Source organism: Aristolochia californica, unplaced genomic scaffold, assembly GCF_029961685.1.
Source record: "Aristolochia californica isolate CCGP_79_NKW_82.1479 unplaced genomic scaffold, dmAriCali1.0.hap1 SCAF_11, whole genome shotgun sequence".
NCBI classification, from domain to species: Eukaryota; Viridiplantae; Streptophyta; class Magnoliopsida; order Piperales; family Aristolochiaceae; genus Aristolochia; species Aristolochia californica.
In genome coordinates this window covers 4,958,858-4,981,061 of record NW_027181782.1, presented here as the reverse complement: position 1 = coordinate 4,981,061, position 22,204 = coordinate 4,958,858, and the positions used below count along the sequence as shown (strand labels likewise).

At 36.0% G+C, this 22,204-nt stretch overlaps 1 protein-coding gene across 2 annotated transcripts; it reads left to right on the top strand.

The window, feature by feature from the left end:
- The first annotated feature begins 4,373 nt into the window (after nt 1-4,373).
- Nucleotides 4,374-20,743, top strand: LOC137943986 (protein BTR1-like). 2 transcript variants are annotated; one of them, XM_068789463.1, is made up of 8 exons: nt 4,374-4,931; nt 7,482-7,720; nt 7,813-7,916; nt 15,354-15,547; nt 16,978-17,093; nt 19,154-19,294; nt 19,529-19,590; nt 20,348-20,743. In XM_068789463.1, the coding sequence occupies exons 1-8, from the start codon at nt 4,847-4,849 to the stop codon at nt 20,436-20,438; spliced, it is 1,032 nt and encodes a 343-aa protein (XP_068645564.1). In that variant the 5' UTR covers nt 4,374-4,846; the 3' UTR covers nt 20,439-20,743. The 2 variants fall into 2 exon arrangements, with proteins under 2 accessions (XP_068645564.1, XP_068645565.1); XM_068789464.1 differs by having other exon boundaries at nt 4,376-4,931; nt 17,041-17,093.
- Nucleotides 20,744-22,204: the final 1,461 nt, after the last annotated feature.

Below are 22,204 nucleotides of genomic sequence, written 5' to 3'. Positions count from 1 at the left end.
AGATTGTCTTCTTAATGTTAGCCTCTCTACTTGATAAATGTTTGTGAAACAAATAATGAGTTTCTCTTTTCTTTCTGTTTGGTACGTAATAGAGTTCATTTTTAAACACAACTGGTAAAGAAAAAAAAAGTAGTGGAGGAAGACGATGAAGGTAGCCAGAGAATAATCGATGCACCCATTTGCCTAATCTATTCATTTTGTTTCTCTTTGTTTTCAGTAAGTCACTGCTAATAATAAATAACATCCTATTTCTTGGCATTTTGATCGTCTTTGTAGTCGAACGCAAGCAGGAGAAAGAGTTGGAAACCCCTTGATATGATACAAAACTCCAATCTGTCATTGAGGTAGACGTAGACCAAGATTAGAAAACTCAAATAGAAAACTCCTAGAGAGATTCTAATTGCTTAGGATTTTGATAGTTTTTAGCCTTGAGTTTTGAAAGAGGATGCCTGAAACTGCAAGTTGATAACACCTGTGTACCAAGGAAATTCCCAATTTCTTTCACTTCTTCCTTCATGTATAGCTTCTCTGCCTCCTTTTTTTCCAATTCTATCGATTAATTTTAGCAAAGCTGCACTTTTCCGTCAACGTTTGGAATAGATGAGACATAGTGGGAGCTGGTAAAAATTCCAAAAAAATATATCACAATGCCCCATTTTTCAGATCCAGTGGAATACCCAATATTTTCAATTCACTTTCGATTTTGGTTTATAGAAAGCATAGAGGTTCCCAATTCCTTTCACTGCTCCGTTCAAGTACATATAGCTTCTCTTCCTCCTTCTTATCCACCCCTATAAGGTTTAGCTGAGCTTTGATTCTTGATTGCTAGTAGGCCAGTGTCAATTGACATTCCCACTTTTCATCAACCTGTTTACTTATTATCTTGCAAAGCCTTCTCCTAATGATGAGGAAGGTTTTCCTTGTTGTTCAGTACTTATTGCTTGAGGACTATATGTGTGCAGCAAAACTAGTGTCCCCAAGCAAAAGTCAGAAATGGATGTCTTTGTTAGGTTTGGGCTCCCGTGATAGGCCGAAGGGAAGAAAGAAGAGAAGGAAAAAGAGAGAAAGAAGAAGAGAAAAAAAGCGAGAGAGATGTGGACAACTAGAATGTTTGAGAAGGGGGGAAAGAAGGATTAGGGTTTTAGTCACGTCCCTAATCCTCCTCCTCAAATGTATTTATATTAATTGATATATAAAGAATTACATCAATACCCTTTACCTTAAAAAGGGAGGAAAAGGGACAAAAATAAAGGATCATTTACATCATTGCCACTACATAAGTTGTATCTTTTAATAGTCTCCCTCAAGCTGGGGGAGAGAAAACGTCATAGATACCTTGCTTGTCGCATATATGTATCATTTAATACACACTAAAGTGGTTTTTATCATTTAATTCTTACTTTGTTTGGGAGTTGAGGCTAAAAGAGAATAGAAGAGCAAGTCCTCATTAGGGTTTGCTAATTGGTGTTCAGTGGTCTCCTCCCGTCTTCCTCTAGCAGAAAAAACTGAGAGAAGAGGTTGTCCTTTTCCTCCTTTTTATCCTTCACCAAGGAAAGCCCAGCGATACTGCCTCTTTCCTTATCCTTCTCAATGAGAAATGTCTCAACCCCTTCCAGCCTCCTTCACTACTAATAGCATAGCATGACATGATATGAAACAAAAAATTTCTCTTTTGGGCATGGTTGGAAAGCTCTAACATCTCATAATACGGATAGGTCTTGTTATGAATTAGACGTCCATTAGTAAAGGAGCAACTTGTTTGAGGTTCTCTTTTCCTCCATCTATTCACTATTATTCATTCCCAAATTTTTTACCAAATTTGTACTCAATAGTGGAGTCAATACCCAACTCCAACTAAGGGTAGGCACCGGTCGGGTCGGGTCGGGTCGGGGACAGGTTTCCTAAAACCTGATCCTTGTCCCTGTAAAAAAACTCGAACGGGTTGGGAAGCCAACCTTGTCCTTGCCCCGTTCCCCATCCCTGATCCGATCCATTAAAAATAATTAACTTTTATAACGCATAAAAATAATTAACCTGGAGAGATTAACAAATAACTGGTTCATATAACCCATCTATACAAATATTTGTTCAAATAAATGCATTTCATGATCAATTAAAAAATCTATAAAACTGTAAAAATTATAACAAATTATTCTAAAATACAAAAATAATAACTATCATGGCAAAATTAAAATTAGAATAATTAAAATCTCTTCAAATTGGTATTTTATCTGGATTGGACTATCAAGTGCATAAATATCTTATAACATCAAATTGAAGTCATAAAAATCCACAACATCAAGAAGTTTACAAATTTTAAAATACATATTTCAAGTCTCAAGACTCTGAACAATCATCAAAATAAGTCCTTCCAATTCAACAGACAAACTAATACTCGTAAGTCATAAGCAGCTGAAAGATCATGAATCGTGATAAATTTTCAAATGCCTCTTCTTAGAAAAAAAAAGGAAAAAGGAAAAAGAAAAACTAAGCAGCATTTAAAAAATAAATAATTATAATTTTAAATATAAACTTAAATATAAATATAAGTACCATAAAATCAAATCAATCTTTATCATGATCAGCTAAGACAAATGCATGAATACAAGTTTTTGCAAAAATAAAATAAAATTACAAAGTTAATTAATATTTTAAAATAAATAAATAACTATTAAATAAAACTAGAAGTACATGATTAAGACATGTAAAGACTCTCCATCAAGTAAAAGAAGGTGAGAAAGTTGCTCCCTAAATAATGTCATGCAAGCATCATCAGTAGACCAATTTTTATAGTAATAAAAGTTAATTTCCTTTTTACATTCCAATACAAAAAAGAATTCGATAGAACTTCACACAACACATCTTTTGTACGGGGAGATGCAACATAAGCAAACCTAATAAAAAAGTATAAAAAATTATATCAAGACTAGTGCAAACATACAATAAGATATGCAAAACAACATAAATAGGAAGTATTGATATAAGTTTAAGACATCCCTCAAAATACGCTTCTGTAATTTCCAAGTGTCATCAATATAGTGCTGTAATGGCCATCTACCCTTTCTTTTGCATTGAAGTCCACATGTCATGTCGATCATGTTGACACTCTACCAGAAAGCTTATCCAATTCAATTTAATGCTTTGTTTTTTCTCTATCATACATCTTCAAAATGTCCCTTTTCAAAGTGGTACAAGAAATAGGTTGATACAAAGGGTTTGCCTCCGTTATCATATTCCTAAAATGAAGACTTTCAACTGTAGACAATGATTGTTCCTCTAGTACAACCCATGTAGTGATACTAGTTCTAAACCTCTCTTGATTAAACTTATGATTTGTGAGGTTCGTAGTTTCACTAGTTTGTTGTGTAAAGGATAGTAATTGTTGCCTAATGCCAATTTTTTTATTTTTTGGCTACCTCTTCAAATGCTGAAAGTAAGTAGATGATCCGTTTTTTCTAAGTGCTTTCACTTAACTTTTAAAATGATTGCATCTAGCCATTTCTAACCCATCATTCTTAAATTTATGAAATTCATTCCGCACCACTGAAAATTGAACTCCTTTTATCCCTCTCCCTTGTGTTTTTGAAGGTTCTGGAGCATGACTAGGAGTATTAGTGTTTGGATTAGAATTAATAGAGCCTTCAGACCAGTGGCGGAATTACCTTCTCTCTCTATACTAACATTTCCTTCACTTACAAATAGTTGATTTTTAGTAATACCATGGTTCGTCTAAGCCATAGAACTATAATCGACAACACAATCACCTCAAGAATAAGAAACAAATAATACAAACAAGATCCTAACTTAACAAATCATACGTGCTCAATTTAACTTAATACCAAACAACATAGAAACAAATCATAATTACACAAGTCATAAAAGAATAACATGGAAGTAACATATAGTTTATGGTTTAGGGTTTAGGATTTAGGGCTTAGGGCTTAGAGCTTAGAGTTTAGGGCTTAGGGCAACACTGATGATGAAACGGCGAGGGAAGGTTGGTAGACGATGAGTCAACGATGAGAGACGGCGATGACAAGGCTGGTGTTCAACAATAGACACGAGAACTCAATAGGAGAGAAGTATTCGATTTCGAAGCCCGATTTTTTCTTCCTTAAATACCCTCAATTAAAATCTTTTATTTTTCGTATGGAGGAAAAATATTTAGTCTTTATTTTTAAATAAAATGATATAAAAGTCCACTCAAAAAGTGTTTTGAAATAAATTTTTTGTTCCTTAAATACCTGATTTGTTTATTAAACATTTTATCATTTTAAAGTAAAAGAGGGGCACAGGTATAAATCCCCACGGATCGGGTTCGGGGAAACCCTTCACCGAGAGAGGTGTTAATCCTCAATCCGACCAACCCTTCACCATCCTCGAAGATGGACAGAGACCGCCTTCCATGTTCAAACTAGGAAGTTTCAAAGGACGATGCGTTCACGTCGTGGCGTTGGACCACGACTATTCCACTTCGCGGCATCACAAAGTCAAACTCCATTTTGCTATTTGATGAAACCTCCAACGTGAATTTGAATCTTCATCCATCTCCCCTGTGATTTATGCGCTGGCGGCACTCAGCACTCGGATTTCGGATTTTTATATCCCCTTTTTTAATCATTTTCGGTTATTCTTTCCATTTTCCCCGTTTTTAATTATTGAGAGAGGCGGTTAGCCGGGACGAAAGGTGGGAAGAGGGAGAGAAAGGGGAGCTGCTCAAGCCGGAGCAGAGGACGGGAAAGGCTTCTGGGAATTAAAATCTGGAAATTTGAATTCGAAACCCCGATGATTTGCTGAGCGAGATTTAGTTTATCTTTCTTCTTCTTCTTCGTCTTGTGTCGTTAATATGGAATCGCCGGACTCGTCTTATGTGTCTTCTCCCGAAAACGGACAGAAACGTGCCCCGGTTCTGCCCAAGTCTCCATCTGCAGGTCAGCTCTTGCTCTTTCTCTCGTCTCCATTTTCCGCTGCATTTTTCGGCGTTGCTGTCGTTACTGCTGTACCTGGATCTGGAGGAGGCTGGGCGTTTGATTCACTGACCCGAAGGCTAGATTGAGTTTTGGTGCATTTACCATTTTTCCATGTTCTTGCGATTCGATTTTTGCTTTAATTAGAGGCAAGTGTGCGGAATTTTCAGATCTGAAGTTTCCGACTATCGCTCTCTAGGATGTTTCTTCCTGGCAGTTTCAGTTTGTTAATGTGCTCTGGTGTTATTATCTCGTGTTTCATAAAAAATCTGTGCACTTCTTATTAGCTTTCTCCACTTTGTCTTTTTGGTTCTGTTTTTTAAAGGTAGATTTTTATGGTGTTATATAAACGTGGTTTTTGTGAAGTATATAATAGTAGCTGCTTGAGAAGGGGCATAGTGGGGAAAAGGGAAGTACCGCTGAGGGCTAACTTACTGTTGAAGCTCTATCGTAAAGTTTGAAAGATAAATGTGGGGCCCCTGTTATTGGCTGACTGGTCTGCTAGAGCATTAACTGTTCTTCCTTTAGAGATGTGTGTGTGTGTGCTTTGTTTGGGGGGGGGGGGGGGGAGATCTCTGGCCCGTTATTCTCAATTATTTGGGTTTCTTCTTACTGGGTTGGCTGGAGATGGTGATTTAACATAAACTGCTGCTACATTAATGAATTTGTTTTGGAGCATGAAGTATTGTTATAGTTGTTCTTTGGTTTGGTGTCTCCATTTACCAGCTTTTTACCAGCTTTTGATCTCTTAGCTATTTTAAATGCTACCATACAGTATTTGGTTGTTGGACCTTATTCATTCAGTATCTCTTTTCTTGAAATTGCTAAGGTCACACTCTAAGGAGAATAACATTGTCTACGTTCCTCAAATGCTTAATTTAATAAGAGTAATAGTTGGGTATGAAGTTTTTACTAAATAATGAGACTAAGGAATCTAAAGTTTTATGTTACTAGACAAAATTCAAGAGTTGATTAATTTAAGTAATTTAACTTCTAATCCAGCAAAATCTCACTAAAAAGTGTATGGAAAATTATAACGAATTTTGGAAACACAAGAAGATAAAATTCAAACACCTAGTTTTCAGGCTGAATTGTCACAAACACAGGATTTGGAAGCTCATTCTCTTGTGAAATTGCTGAGGATGTGAATAGATTGCCCTTTCTTTTGCCAATTCAAAACCTATATTATGAGTATGTGGCTATAACATTTGTAAATGTTATCAGTGTAAGTCAATCTTCAAATCATTCTCTAACTAGCCATCATAAATTTCACCTTGAGAATCAAGGTGCTTATATTTCTAATTTAGTATGGTAAGATGATCATAGTTCAGGCTGTAAACAAGGTATTTACATAGCATAACTTCTTTGCTCTGTCTAACTGGATGACACGAGTTCTGGGTCACGGAAATGGTTTTGTGTCTGTAGAGATAACTGCTTCGTGACTTGAACATCTATAACTTTTGAAATTTTTCCTATTTTAGAGTAAATTATTGCTTCTATGGAGCTGATGATGTTTCAGCTGGGTCAATTTGGTAGTTTTCTTCCATCTATTTTAATCTAGTATGGAGTACAGAAGCAGTAACAATATTGAGCCATATCTTTATATTTTGGCTATCTTTTGCTACTTTAAAGGGATGTTTAGGGGTGAATCAAATCATGCGTTTATTGTGATATGGAGTAGACCATGACTTGGGGGTATGTGCTAGGTTTGAGTTGCCTGTAGAGTACGTTTCTGTACATTTAATCCGAATTCCCGATTTATCCAAATCGCCAAATCTATAACTTAACCAATTTTTTCGCCATTTTTTAAGTTGTGTGTCTTGCTAATGATAGTCTGGGGAATCATTTAGTCTTCACTCGATACTGTCTTCTTTACTAATTAATGGCTGTGAGCTTCCTTCTGCTCCAGGTTTGTTAGAAACTGTTCTGGAACTCTGGTAATCTCTCCACTTGCCTTCATTCCCTCTCAGCTTAAACTTCCCTCTCCTTGAAAGTTTTACTAAAAGGAGTTCTGAACTCTCTTCAATTGATGCAAAATGCGAACTCGTTTGAGGAATTCTTGTTCCTGCAAAGATGGTGTAGCCTTCGTGTGTAGAAGAGACAAGTAAAAAAAACAAACAAAAGGAAAGATGATTTAGCCTTTTGATAGGGTGGAAGGATGCGTCACCATTTTGAATGGTGCACTATAGGTGGTTTTGAAATATTTATGTCTTTTTTTCTCTTTTTGAAATAAATTTATATTTGGAGGCTACGCTTTTGGGGATTTTGGAGCAGTTGCCTCCATGAAACCAGCATATCATTTGTCCAAATATCTGTTTTCAGCTTCATATTAAACAATTTGCTGCATTAATGTGTTGAGTACTTGTCTTGTTTTGTTTGATGAGAATATGTAAGTGCTTGTCAATTCATCTTCTCACTTGTGCTTTTCATATGAAAAAAGTTTTCTATTTAGTATTTGATTCTCTCTCTCTCTCTTTCTGTGGCATTGCTCATTCCATGATTATCTTTTCTCAGATGAAAATGAGATGTCCACATACGTAAGGTTCCTCCTATCAAATGCGGCTGCTGGGTCTGTCATTGGCAAGGGTGGCTCAACCATTACAGAAATCCAGTCACAGTCGGGAGCTCGGATTCAATTGTCACGAAATAATGAATTCTTTCCTGGAACCTCAGATAGGATAATTATGATATCTGGAGCTTTTGATGACATACTCAAGGCAACAGAACTTGTTCTCTCAAAATTACTTAGTCAGGTAATTTTTTCTTTCTATTTAGGTGAGGTAGAGACATCAAAACAGGTAATTTATGTACCTTACGGGAGGAAATCCTTTTCTTCTTTGGGTAGGTGCACGTTGAGGATGATGATGCTGACCATAAGTCAAAAGTGAGGCTCATTGTCCTGAATAGCTCTTGTGGTTGTATAATTGGAAAGGGAGGAGCTACTATAAAGTATAAACTCTCTCTATCTTAATTTTTGTTTTTTTTTTCATAGTTTTAAGAAATATGATGTTGATCGTTTTCTTGTGTTCTGGTTGGGGGAATAGTCTGAAAAGGTTGGCATTCCTCTTCCGGCATTCTTACAGCATATAAGTCTGTACTACTATTATCTTTGTTTGGTTCCTTTATTTTATCTTTTTTTCCCCTTATTGTTGTCTCCCTTAATCTCTTTTTCATTGTTATATGAGTCTTTTGTGTCTCATGCATGAGTATATCTGGCATTAGTGTTTGTAAAGTGCCTCCTCTCTCTCTCTCTCTCTCTCTCTCTCTCTCTCTCTCTCTCTCTCTCTCTCTCTCTCTCTCTCTCTCTCGTGTCTATGACAATTTCATTATTTTTTGTAATAGCAATATAAAACGGAGTTTATGACATGTTAAATAAAGGTAGCCTCTTGAATAGCCTTTCTTTTTCCTAGAAGCAATTTGAGTTTCATGTCAGCCACTTTCCTTCTAAACACTTTATGTAGATGCAGGAGATTTAGTGGTATGTTTCTTCTTCTGTATGTAAAAACTTCATTTATGTGTATGTTGTAAAGTAAAAAAGGAACCGTTACAGGTGTACTGTACCTTATTACAGTAATAAGTTATAATCCAATTAGTAAACTGATTAAACTACCTTTGTTAACATCTTTTGATACTCCCTTTAAGCTGGAGCGTGCATGTGTAACAGGGGCAGCTTGTTATAGAATGAGGAAAAAAGTTGATGAGTCAAATCTTGGTAGAAGCATCTTTGAGCTTGTCTTTAGATCAATTATGAACTCATCATTGCATAGTTCAACCTCATTGTGATACTCCATTCTTATGTAGGTGGTTACAATATAGACAAACTTCATTATTCATGATTTTTTTCAACGTCACCTTACAATCTACATCAACCTTTGCCCTCTGTTTTGCATATAACATCTGACCACCAATCTTGGTTTTTTCAGTCTCTCATATAACCAAATTTTCTCTAATACATGTTCAAAGACCTGAAGTAGATCTTCTGTCCACTTGAGACCTAGCATAATTTGCATTAAAATACCCACAAATTCATTTTTTTGAAATGTTAAAAATACCCACAATATCATTAATTTCATGCCACTGATAAGCTGAATTTTCCGAGAGAACATTGTTGAAATTGAAGATATGTTACAAATCATAATGACCCCATGTTCTCATTATTTGACTTAAGTCTCCAACATTGAGTTCAATGTCATTTTTTAGTCATAGTTAAGTACATAAACTTTCTACCGACCATCAATACTACTTATTAGCTACAAAAGGTGCTATGCTCATCATGTATATCCAGACCAACTTATGTGGGAATATTTGCAGGCTTACATCCTAAAATGTGGTTTCCCTAGGAGATCTTACACATACTTGTTTGAGATAAATGATTCCTTCACCCTTCCGTTTAACCTCAATGTCAAGGAAATATATCAATTGTCTCAAGGCTTTGGTTTTAAAATTTTTTTGAGCTATTATATGTCTCTTTTGTTCCACTTGTGTCATTGCTAGAATTATGATATTTATAAAAATAAACTATCCATATCACCACACCAAATGCACAACAATGTACATATACAAATGCTGAATGGTCAACTTGTACATATGCTGAATGCTGAATGCGCTCCTTCATTTGTTACCTATAAAAAAAAAGAATGTCTCCTTCATTTGTTACGTGATTTTCAAGTCTTTTGAAAGCATATTTTTCGATTGGCCAATCATTTAACTGATGGTTTAAGTCTGGTGTTTCTAGGACTATTACTGTTGGGGAGTCAATTCTCCTTGGGGCATGACCCTTTTGTAATCTCTTTTAATTAATGAAAATTTTGCTATTTAAAAAAATTAAAGTCAAGTGACTAAACCACCCTTTAATAAAATAAATTCTCTAAACATGGGATAAATTACAAGAATATCTGCAAGGTTAATTAACACTTCTTGACACTCCGCATAATGCTGGTCATAGATATCAAACAGCCCTAGCTTGTCGTGAAATAGATGAAAATTTTCCTTTTATATTGCTTTTGTAAAAATGTCGCCAAGCTGATTTTGAAAATGCATATTAGGAGTTGTGATCTTGGCATTCATAACCACATCATTAATTAAATGACAATTGACTTCAGTATGTTAGTCCTCACATGAAACATTGGGGTACTACCATAAAATAGCAGACTGGTTATCATAGAACATTGTCATAGGTTTATTAACCAAAAATCAATGCTCTGTAATTAAAAAAGTAACCCACATTATTTTGCAAGCTATATGAGCCATAGCTTTATATTCAGCTTCTATCCTTAATCTTGCTACCATTGTTTTTTATTTTTCTAGGTCAGGTGCTATAACCATTGGTAGAGCTATCAACTTTAGAAACTATATGGTTAACATATGAAAATTTAACAGTATCCAGATAATTTTGTGGTTAAAAAACAAATCTTTTCTTTGTGCATTTTTTAGATACTGTTGAGATTCGAACTTCTTGACTTTGGGTAGGATTGAGAAGAGTATTGAGAAACAAGAAGGGTGAGTTAGAAGTTGTCTCACAAGAGGAGAGAGAGGTGGTTAGGGATCAACCACCATTCTAATTCCCTTTTAATTTATTTATGTCGATAGATTAAAATTGCAAATGGTTCCTCTCTTTTCCTAGTTAAAACTAAATACGCTTCTAGGGACTGAATTAAATACTAAGAAAAAACTTTCTTAATTTAATAAGTGAAGGATAATAATGACAAAATACTGAACTACTCTTGTGGGTAAATTAAGAATTTTCCCTTTAACTTTACTCTTTAATAGATACCTCAATATTCTTTGCATAGCCTTATGATGAATCCATCTTGAGTTTCCATGAATTAACTTGTGACACCAATATCATAAGAAATGTCATGTTGAGTCACTGTAGCATAAACCACTTTACCCTCTTATCCTTAATTGGTAGACTTTGTTCTTCATGGAGATTTGCATTCGACTCCATAGGAGTCTTCATTGTCTTTGGTCCAAGTAAACATGTCTCAGTGAATGATAGACTTCTTTTGCGACAATGTAATTCCCTCTTTGCTTCTTACAAGTTTAATACCAAGGAAATACTTTAGGAATCTTCTTGCTATTCAATTTTTTTTTTTTAAATGATGCTGAGTTTTATTAAGACAAAAGCTCAAACGAGCAGATTACAAAGGCCTTTCCAAACAATGAGAGATTGCTGGGAGGTTCCGAATTTTGCCAATTTATCATCCAAAGAATTGGCTGATCTAGGAATGAGATTCCAATTACAATAAATAGATAACACAATGTCAGCAATACAATCGGTGATAGGCCAATGTCGCTCAGAGGGGGAGGGGGGGGGGGGGGGGGGGGAGCTATCTTTAGAACACCAGCTGATGACGGTCTTTGAGTCTCCTTCAATAAGTAGCTTGCCATGGAGACGGTCCTTGAAGATTTGGAGGCCGAATGGAAGAGCACTCACTTCAGCAGTATTTGAATTAGTGATGCCCACCGGCCCAGCATAAGATATAATAGGGTCTTCACTGCTATCTTTAAAACCACCACTTGCTCCAGGCGGCCCAGGACAACGTAAAGCACTACCGTCAAAATTGAGTTTGATGCAATCGCATGGGGGAGGATCCCAAGTGACCATAACCGGAGTCCTGTAGAGGGCTCGCCATATGTGCGATCAAACTCCAATTTTTCTGAAGGGAAACACCTGATAGAGAGGCAAACTCCTTCCTGGTATGTAACCATCTTGAGATAAGGCCCACTGCATAAGAAGCCGTATTGTCCAGGTTGCTAGCTTTGGAGATGACTCTCCGATTATTTCGCTTGATCCATAGGCACCATGGGACATGTGCAAGACATGCCAAGAGAATTAATTTGCCCAACCTAGGAAGACGAATCCCCATAACCATCTCATAGGTGCCAAAAAGATCATGGTGTAGCCCCATTTGGAGTCCAATCTTCTGAAATATTTTCATTCGGACTTGCCAAGAAAACCCATAATGTAAGAGAACATGCTGAACTGTCTCGTCGCACACACCACAAAGGGGACACGTACGATCAAGGGCGGTGAAACCTCTTTTATGGAGGTTGTCAGAGGCGAGGATTTGTTCCCTGATGGCCGTCCACACGAAAAATTTGATTTTACTAGGTGCTGAGAGTTTCCATGTCAGGTTGGCTTTGTGCTCATGCATGCTGTAATCTTGCTTTCTGATATTAGAGAAGACGGAAGAAACGGTGAATCGGCCATTAATTCTGGGCTTCCATGTCAGTTTATCAATTGTATGCTCGTGGATAGTAATGCTACTGAGTCTGGAGAAGAGAGAACAAAAAGCCAAGTTTCCCCATCATTTAGTCCTCGGGGAAACGGGACACTCCACGAATGTTCCCTCCTATAAATCACCTCCACAACCCTCACACCCCTCAAGCTACCCCCCGGGTAATGGACTCTCCTCCTCCCTCACCTTCGAGAAATCCCAACCCCGAAAACTACCTCTCCGACGTAGAGTCTGGAACCAGTGAGCGTGCTCCCCGTGGTCGCGCACAAAATCTTTCTCTTCCTCCCCTTACCACCTACCAGTGCCGAAATGGAGGCCATCCCTAACAACTTCTCTAGGGAGGACCCAGTGCTACCACCCGATATCCCTGTAATCCAGAGACGGATGACTTCATCCTTCTAGAGTCGGGTGAAAGAGCTCAAAAGTTTGTGGTTGCTCTTTAGTTAGAACAACATAAATATGACCTAAAAACTTGCTCAAATAGTGAAACTTGCCAAGGTGATGGGGACCATCTTCACGGAGCTTCCCGGGAGATAACCTCCCATCTGAGAAGTCGAAGAAGAAGAAAAATGATCAATGATTATTCTCTCTTGGAATGTCCATGGAATTGGATCCTTGCGTCGCCGTGCCTCCATTCGGGACCTCTTTGCCTTTACCAAGGCAACTGTAGTTGTTCTTCAAGAAACCAAGGCAACTTATATTCCCCTTGGCTATATATGTGAGTTGTGGCCCTTCAAGGAGGCCGGCTGGGCTTTGGTGGATGCGGTGGGATCGGTTGGCGGCATCCTACTGGTGTGGGATACCAGTAACATAGAGATGCTTGATCGTTGCTGTGGCACATACTCCCATGGAATCAAGTTGAGAAACAAAGGTTCGGGGAACATTTGGTGCCTAGTGGGTGTTTATGGCCCTACCAAACACCATGAGCGCCACCTTTTTTGGGATGACATCTTGTGGACTTGTCTGATGCTTGTGGGCGACTTCAACGTTAGCCGATTCTGCCATGAGAAATCCCCGCCATCTCGGAGAATCACAACCTCCATAAGGCTCTTTGCTGACTTTATTGGCTGTTGGGATCTAGACGAGATTACCCTATCTGGGAAGACTTACACTTGGTCAAATGACATACAACCCCCCGTCCTCTCCAAGCTTGATTGTTTCTTAGCCAACAACAACGATTGGCTCCAGCTTTACAACAATGTCACTGGCAAAGTTCTCAACCGAGTCGTTTATGATCATTGGCCGATTATGGTGGATACCCATTTTGGCAGTTGGGCCACCCCCACCCCCTTGTTTTAAATTCAATAATACTTGGATGGTGGACCCCTCTTTTTGACCTCTCTATCTAGTCCTTCTGGGAGGAAATGACCGTTGCTGGCCCGAGCTGGTGGACCTTCCCAGTCAAGCTCAAGTTGTTGAAGCCGTTGTTGTGGTCCCCGGCCTCTGCGAAAAAGGCCTCTTTCTCGGCCGAGAAAGCCATTGCCCTTGCTCATATAGCTGCCCTAAACTCAGAGGAGGAGTCTAGAGGACTTTCTTCTTCAGAAGTCACCCAGAGGTATGCTCTTCAAGGGCAAATGCAGTATTTCGCCCATAGCGAGCTTTCATACGCCGGAAGCAATGTGCAAGATTTAAGTGGCTCTCCGATGGGGATGCTAATACTAAATTCTTCCTCGCAGTTGCCTTTGCACGAAGAAGAGCCCAACCGCATCACCAAGCTCAGTGTCAATGGTGAGACTACCTCGGATCGAAGCCTTATTTCAGACTCATTGGTTGAATTTTTTTTGCAGATTTATATTCTGATCGCCAGCCAGTCTGCCCTTTCTTCCAAAGAATATATTCCAACTCTATTATCTAAATACCAAAAAGCTTATGTTGTTTACAAAAGAAGACAAAAATACTCCTGATTAGAAGCATATCTGTCACTTGGGGGGTTAATTGTGTTGGGAATTGGTCTCGAATTACAACTTCTAAAATTTTAATCCTGTTTGTTTTAAATTCCAGCATTAGTTTGTCTCGAGTTAATGCTCACAAGAATTCCAATGGTAAAAAGTTTCTTCAATTTGTGAAATTCTATTTCCGTTCTCCAGCAACGGAAGTAAACTCTAGAAAGGCAAGCAACTCTTCAATCTCCACACCTTCTCTGAAACAACTTTTGAAGTTTCTCCAAATAAAAAAAAAAAAAACGGAGAACTCTACGGACTTGAAGAGTGTTGTACATTCTTTTCAGTTTTCTCTTTCTTTTTCTCTCTTCTTTTTTTTTTTTTTTTTTGCTTTTTTTTCAGCTTTCTGTCGTCTTTTCAGCAACTTTTATGTTTAAAAACATAAAACACCACCTATATGTGAAGAAGGTTATACTATGGTGTCTTTCCCTTTTTATCTTTTCTATCTTGTTTCACTTTTTTTTAAAATTTTTATATAATATCTTCTTATGACAATGACCTTGAAACCAGATAACCTTTTTGAATTCACCGTGACTTTTAACCTTTTACAGTAATTCTATGGGCCACGCTAACGCTATAATTTTGTTTTCTGGAAATATTTATATTAGAAAATTATATTCCAGTAGTAGAATTCCAAAAGGTATATCCTAGAAATAGAAGTCTAAACACACTAATCCCCCTTAGAATAAGTTAAAGTGACTAAGCTAATCTTAACATAAAAAAACTCTGTAACATGAGGTACTATTACAAGAATTCTTTGAGCCTTAATTAGCACCTCTCGACAAGTACTATGGTATAATTAAGCTATTGTTTTGGGCTGTTTTGAACAACATAATGAAACCCTTTACAAAATAAAAAAAGAAAAAAAAAAAAAACTCATGGAACAATTTGGGCTATATATATGTAGTGAGATATTTCTAAGGAAATTAACATTTTATACATTCAGAAAGAAATGCCCAAAGCATTTTGAAAGTATTTCAGTAATGTCAACTAGGTTGCTTCACTTCAAAATGACCACTATAAGAGAGCAGGATGGTTATTAGGGCTTCCACTGAGTGACATTTTAATGGAAACGATGTTCTTAAGGACTTTTATTCTGGTAACCGAATTGTATTCTTCTTCTTTTAACAAAATGTCCTTCCATTTGTAAGAGAGAAAAAATTGTTTTAAAAGATGAAAGGCTAAATGAACTCTTTGCTGAGCAGGTCATTTCAAGAGGATTCTCAAGCTGGCATCAAGATATCTCCACAAGAGAACAATTTTTCAGGGTTGCACGACAGGCTTGTGACTCTTACTGGTTCCTTAGAAGAACAAATGAGAGCACTCTATTTGATTTTGTCAAAGCTAGCTGAAGATGCTCATTACTCGCAATCTGTGAATGCTCCTTATTCTTATGCAGGTACCATATTCAATTCTCTTAACCATTCTTATTGATTATTTTCTTTTAGTTTGGAATTGGATGGTTCCTGTCGCTTACTACTAAATTAGAGTAATTTATCACCGTACTCTATATAGATAGGTTGATAATGAGAATGTAAAAAGTGATTGGGGGATGATATGGGCAGTATAAATAACATGAAACAAGAGATGGGGAATGGATAGCCTGTTAAGCAATAAGATGTTTTGGCAAAAGTGGAGGAATATATAAGAACTAGTCAGAAATGAGTAACAAAAGACTAAAAAGGACAATCATATATTTGTTATATGAAAAAAAGAGACAATCAGGTATCATAGACAGTGTGAGTGCAATATATAATTTGTTATATAATTATTTTGAGGCTTGTCTCTGGGACAATATGGGCAATATAAAGTTTTGTTGAGTTTTGATTACTTTTCTTGATTTTTTTTCCTTTACAATCTCAAATTTCTCATTTGATTCAACGTGCACGCTTAAGGTTCAAAATAATTTGTGAACAATACATATTTCTATTCATGAAACACTTCTGTGATGCAAATTTCTTCTTTCTTATGAGTTTCACAAAGCTCCAAATCTAGTCATGATTTTTTTTGAAATTATATTTTGGTCATGATTAAGAAACCACGACTGAAATAAATGAGCTCTTATGTATTTTTTTCCTTTTAAGAACAGGGCTTGGACATTTTTAGTAAATATCAGAATTTGAGCTTCTTTTTTCTAAATTCACCTAAACTCTTGATCTTTTCCATACACTTGTTGGAAGGCTAGTCTGTCACATCTAACATTGTTTTATTCAAGGCTACTCCATTTAATCATTAATGCTTCTCTTCTTTGAGACAATAAATTCCCAGAACCCAAACCTTGTGGTTTTTGCTCGTCTCCTTTACCAAATGTTCTTTGCCTAGCCCTTTTAAAGGATATGTAATTGTAGAAGAATCAAAAGAATCAAAGTTACTGAAGAAAGGTACAAGTAGTCGAACTGAGAAACTTTCTTTCATAGCACCTGACAATGCAACCTCCTGGTATCCTTGTTTGTACTGAGGTCTTTAATGCAATGTAACATAAGTGAGATCCGACCCCGGATCTTTTCCTTGGTGAAACCGTGACAAAGTAGGTGATGCTTGTTTATGGAACTCGACTGTAATGAAATAAATATTGTTACTGTTCATACATTAAAAAGAGAGTTTGTGCAAAATTCATAGTTGTCTGTTCGAAAAAAATAAAAACCTTAGAAGTTAAGCATTTAATATACTAGATACATTAGATAAATACAGGGCACATTAAAAAAGAAGAAGCAAACAGCATAACTTTTTCCTTGTGCATTTTGCTAGGCCTATGCTGTCTGATTATGTATTTAGTAGATAGACAGCAAAGTTGATGCATTATAATTTTCCTTTAATTTGAATATTTAGGTGTTAACTTTTCCGGTTTTCACGGTATGCCCGTTGGCTATGCCCTTCCTTCTTTTGGAACAGTAGCATACAATTTTGGACCAAATGGGGCAGGAGGAAAGTTTCAGAATAACAAGGTCTGTTTCTTTTAACTTTTTGGTTATTGTAGTTTCTGATCTGGAGTTCATATGCTGGCAACCTTAGCGCCATTAAAAATTTATTTTATTTTTATTTTTTAAGTGCTTATGAGGAGGATCATGTCCTTGCTGCCTTAAAAAGGCAAGGTTTTGGGCCGAGAAATATTAAGTAGAAAATTTCCCCAGGGGTCAAATGGTTTGATTTATATAAGATCAAGTGCAATTTTGCAGCTTCTTAAACGTAGGGTAGTGAAAGAAGTTAGAGAGTTGTAACTGCTCTCATTATCCTTTTCCGTCTTTGTGTTGGTTGGCAAAAGTTTCATTATTCATTGGCTTGTATGTGAACTCTACATTTCACACTGAAATGGACATAGAATCTACATTGATTGTAGGTTTGGAAGATCCTGCACTTATATCTTGGCCTCCTAACTAGCTGGTAACTTTGGGGGGAAAATAATGGAATCCATCACTTCAAACTTTCCATGGGATTGTTGATATATCATCCCTGTTAGATTGTTCCTGGAATCATGTTCTTAGATCAGCCAACTATTTGGCTGACTTTTTAGTAAGCAAGGAGTTTTCCTTCAATCTCACGTTGCAATGGGACTTTCCATTCATAGTTCATTATAATTTTGTTCTTTGGACTAGTGCCTTGAATAAAATTCAACTTTTTTTTTAAATTAAAAAAGGAACCCAACACTTTCTTGGAAGTACTCTATACCCTTTTTCCCAAGTTTTTTTGCTTTACTTGGTTGTGTTTACTTTTCTCCACGTAGAAAGTAATCCTTTAAGGATCAAATGGTATTATGGATTTCGTCTTTGGCTCAATAGCCACATGGTTCCCTCGGCTATACAGTGTAGTATGTGTATAAAAAATGGTAGAATGCAATGCTGCAATAACTAGGTCTATGTATTAGTTGACAGTCACATGTGTTATTAAAATGCTTAACTTGTTAAATATGCCAAATGTGGTACATCTTTATGTGGGAATAAAATGGGTGTTTGAATATGTTTTATTCATTATCTTGCTTTTTTTTGGTATTTCTCCTTTAGTTGAAGAGGTATATCACCTTTTTGATATATTAATTTGCCTTCACTGTGTGAATTTTTCAAAGTTGTAATTAGTAATGTGTCATGCAGCCTGTTCTTCGTGTAATAGTGTCTGATACTGGTCAGCTATATATCAGGTGCCTAGAGATCTGAGACATGTCTCTAGTAGGGAGCATATTGGCTGTATTGGGACTGCTGTTTGAGAAACATTAAGGTTAACCAGGCCAGAGAAAATTTTAAAAAGATTCCAAAAAAATGCATTTTTAAATTCGGTGTACCTTTTAAAAAGATTTTGATGAACTTTGTTTAGTGGGAAGCATATGACTTTTTTTTTTCCCTTTAAAAAAAGAACTAGTTTGTATAATTTTAGAAAATGATTTGATGAACTTTGGATTGAAGGAAGTAACACAGGAAGGGACCTAACTGAACCGAATGACGTGATACTTAACTATAATGAGTTGCTGAAAAGTAATAATCTTGGGGTTGGGGATTTATTGATGTGAAATTTGGGTTTGCTTATCAAAGTAATGAGTGGCTGTAATCGATTAAAACATCAGTTTGCATGCTCTCGACTTTTAAGCTATTAAAATCTGACTATTGAGGTTGAGGATATTTAGGAAGAAAGATGTTTAGATGCTGGTTGGGGTTTTACCAGCTCAATGAACTACCGATGTTTGGACTGAATTGATATTCATATAGGCTGAATCAATGTTCAACTTCGTCTCTGGATAAAAATTCAGTTGGTGTGAGATTTTTAGCCTCAGTCACCTTTTGAACCATCTGATGGTACTGAACTCTTTTCCAAATTTCTGGGCTACTTTGCAAGCCTCCTAATTTTTGGCTATTTACTTGTTTGTACTAATTTATGGTTGCCATGTATTTTTTGAGCTAGTGAATCAACAATTGAGGTGCTCCTTTCTATAATCTTAACACCTTGATTTACATCTGGTTGAAAGTTGACATTTCTGAATTGCTTACTGATTATTTTTGTCACTTTTATGTCTTGGTAGGGTCTCATGTCCCCTGTTGTCTCAAGGTTACCAGCTGAATCTAATGAAGATAGAAGCAATTCAGTCATCATTGGTATAGCAGATGAGCATATTGGGGCAGTTGTGGGTCGTGGTGGAAGGAATATAATGGAGATCAGTCAGGTTGAGCATGATTTTCTTTCTGTCGTTTTTCATCTTTTCTTTAAGTAACTTTTTGTTTAGATTCAATTACTTTATCCAATTCTTTCATTTTTAATCTTTTCTTTAAATACCTTTTTGTTTAGATTCAATTACTTTATCCATCCTGAAGCAATTATTTTCTTGCCACGTGTTGTTATTATTTTGGGATCATTCTATCTACATATGATCAATGGAGTAAACTACTTTTTTTTGCAGGCTAGTGGGGCCAGGATAAAGATATCAGATCGAGGGGATTTCATTTCTGGTACATCTGACAGGTTAGTGAATATTAAATAAGGGGCTGTTAGTGAATGAATGTAACCTCTTTTTCATATATACCGTTTTGAAAATTGCAGCTGTCTTTTGCAAACTTTGTCATTGTTAAGTTTTTCCAAAGAAATTATTAACGAAAAAAGTAAAATCTGAGGAAGTGATAAAGAGGGAATGCGAAAGGGAGAAAGGAGGATGGGTGAAAGCTCTTGGAATGAGCTGAGTTGGTCCCATCTCTATTTAATTAAGCTGAACAGGACAATTAGAAAAATGCCTCTCACTTATACTTAGGGTTTGTTTGGAACCCCATGGAAAAGAAAAAAACAAATGAAAAGAAAAGAAAATGAGAATTTGATCATTATCTCATTTTCACTAACTATTTTTGGGAATAATAATGGTCAAATTCTTATTTTCTTTTCTAGGGGTTCCAAACAGAACTTTAATGGCTTAATTCCTTGTATCTCTTATTCCACATATCCTATATACATGAAACTTAAACCATATATATAATTCAACATACAGAACAAGACAACATAAAAATAAAAATCTGATGGTGAGATGAAATGACCAAAAATACCCCTGAGCCAATTTTCTAACAAATAATTTATTATGTTGTCATCAAGCAACTTATCCCATTCCATCAACTTTGTAAAATATATCCTTTCAAAAGGACCATAAGAGTAGTCAGTGTAAGGCAGCTGGTTATTGGATGTGATCCATGTGGGGGGTAAATTCTAATTTTGCTCTATCCCGGTGCTTTGGCAGGAAAGTTACAATAACAGGTTCACAGGCATCAATTCGTATGGCTGAGTCCATGATTATGCAGAAGGTTTCAGTTAATGCTGAGAGGTCATAGTGAAAAATAATTTGAATTGCTCCCTTTCGCAGTCACTCCCATTTCTATGGCTGCTTTCCACGAAATTGGAGTGTCCACTGATCCTAGTTAACCCAAGGATGCTCAGGGGCTGAAGTGATTTTTAGAGGTTCCCATATAGTGAATTGAATTGCGAAGAGCTGTATGTAGGCTGATTTCGTGTTAGAGAGAAGATCGTCAAAATGGTATAGAATTGGCTCAAGTTATTCTTTTTGTTATTTGTTATTTTGGTTTTTCTCTTCTGAGGCTATACTTAAAAAATTGTGTCAAGAGGCGGTGGTTATTTATTTCTCTTCTCATGTAACTCATTTTGGTGTTAGTAATTCCTTTTGCTTGTCTATGTTATATAATTGACTGCTGAGTACTTGTGAAGGATGATTGATCATGTTTTATAACCATTCTTTGCAGCATTTTATATGATTGATCACGCCTGAACTAGTGATCGATCATGCTTTATAAGTTCTATTAGACTGTATTCTGGATGATCGATTAGGCTTATGTAGAAACATTCATGCTATATGTTAGTGTACTAGTTTGAAATTTGAGCATGATAGGCAATACTAATGGATTTAATTATTATAAATCATTTGTATTCATCGATAAAACATGGTTTGAAATATTTTATGCCCTAAAAGTTCCATTACATGTACTTAAGAATCAGAATTTGGTTAGTTATCTACTTTCATAGTTAGAGTTTTTGAGATTTTCTACTTGTTGTGACTCTAGGTCTTCATGTATTCAAACTTCCACTTCATATAATTTCTTATTCAAAACAACAATCTTCAATGACTTTTTCTTTTGGTCAACTTAGCAACAAAAATTAATCATTCATTTTTCTTAAGCTTTTGCCATAGTCCTCATAATATTTGTGTTGGAAGGTATGTGTTTAAAATACATTGATAGCTCGATTAGTAGCAAACTTGTTGATCGTAGGTTGATTCCCATATTGTTTTTTATGATAACAAAACTTAATTGGACTAATAACTTGCAAATCTAGTATTTCAGATGCTTCACCATCAAGAGCATCTAAAGGTTTAAAACACCTGAAGACATCAAACACATTTGAAGAATATATCTTGAATAAGAACCCACAAGTGTAGATATAGAGGAGGTCACCGGCTTCCTTATTCGTCCAAAGTCAGGGGTGGACAACCCTTCCTTCTATTTCTAGTTCCTTTACATTGTGAAGAAGAAGTTGAAAGCCCTTTTCTTATTATTATCCTCTTAAAATATTTAAAAATATAAAATTTCAAAAAAGTCTAATTATATAAAATTACTATTTCAGTTTAGTTGTTACCTTAATTGTTCACTAGAGTCGGATTGTTACCTAGTTAGCATAATAGAATCGAGAAGAGGGGAATGAAGAGTTAGTGCACTTGAAAAGTAGATCATTTTGTCAAAGCGAAATCGAACATCAGTTCTAATCTACTCTACTTTCCATGGAGAATATAATTTTTTTTTCTTGGTGTGCCTTATAGAAAACACAACTTAAATGTATTTTTGTGTTCATGTAACCTAAGTGAAAGTGTATAAGGAATTTATTGATAAGAATAAATTTGTGATGAAATTACTACAATAAAGAAATACACTTGCTTTTGTTGGCTACTCAAAGTTACAAAATATTTTCAATTAAATTACATAAGATTTACACTTTTACTTATAACTATTAAAATAATTTATTCAATGGAAATTAAATACATAAAGATTAAATATCTAATCGTTTCAGGTAAATTATGTATCACTATAAA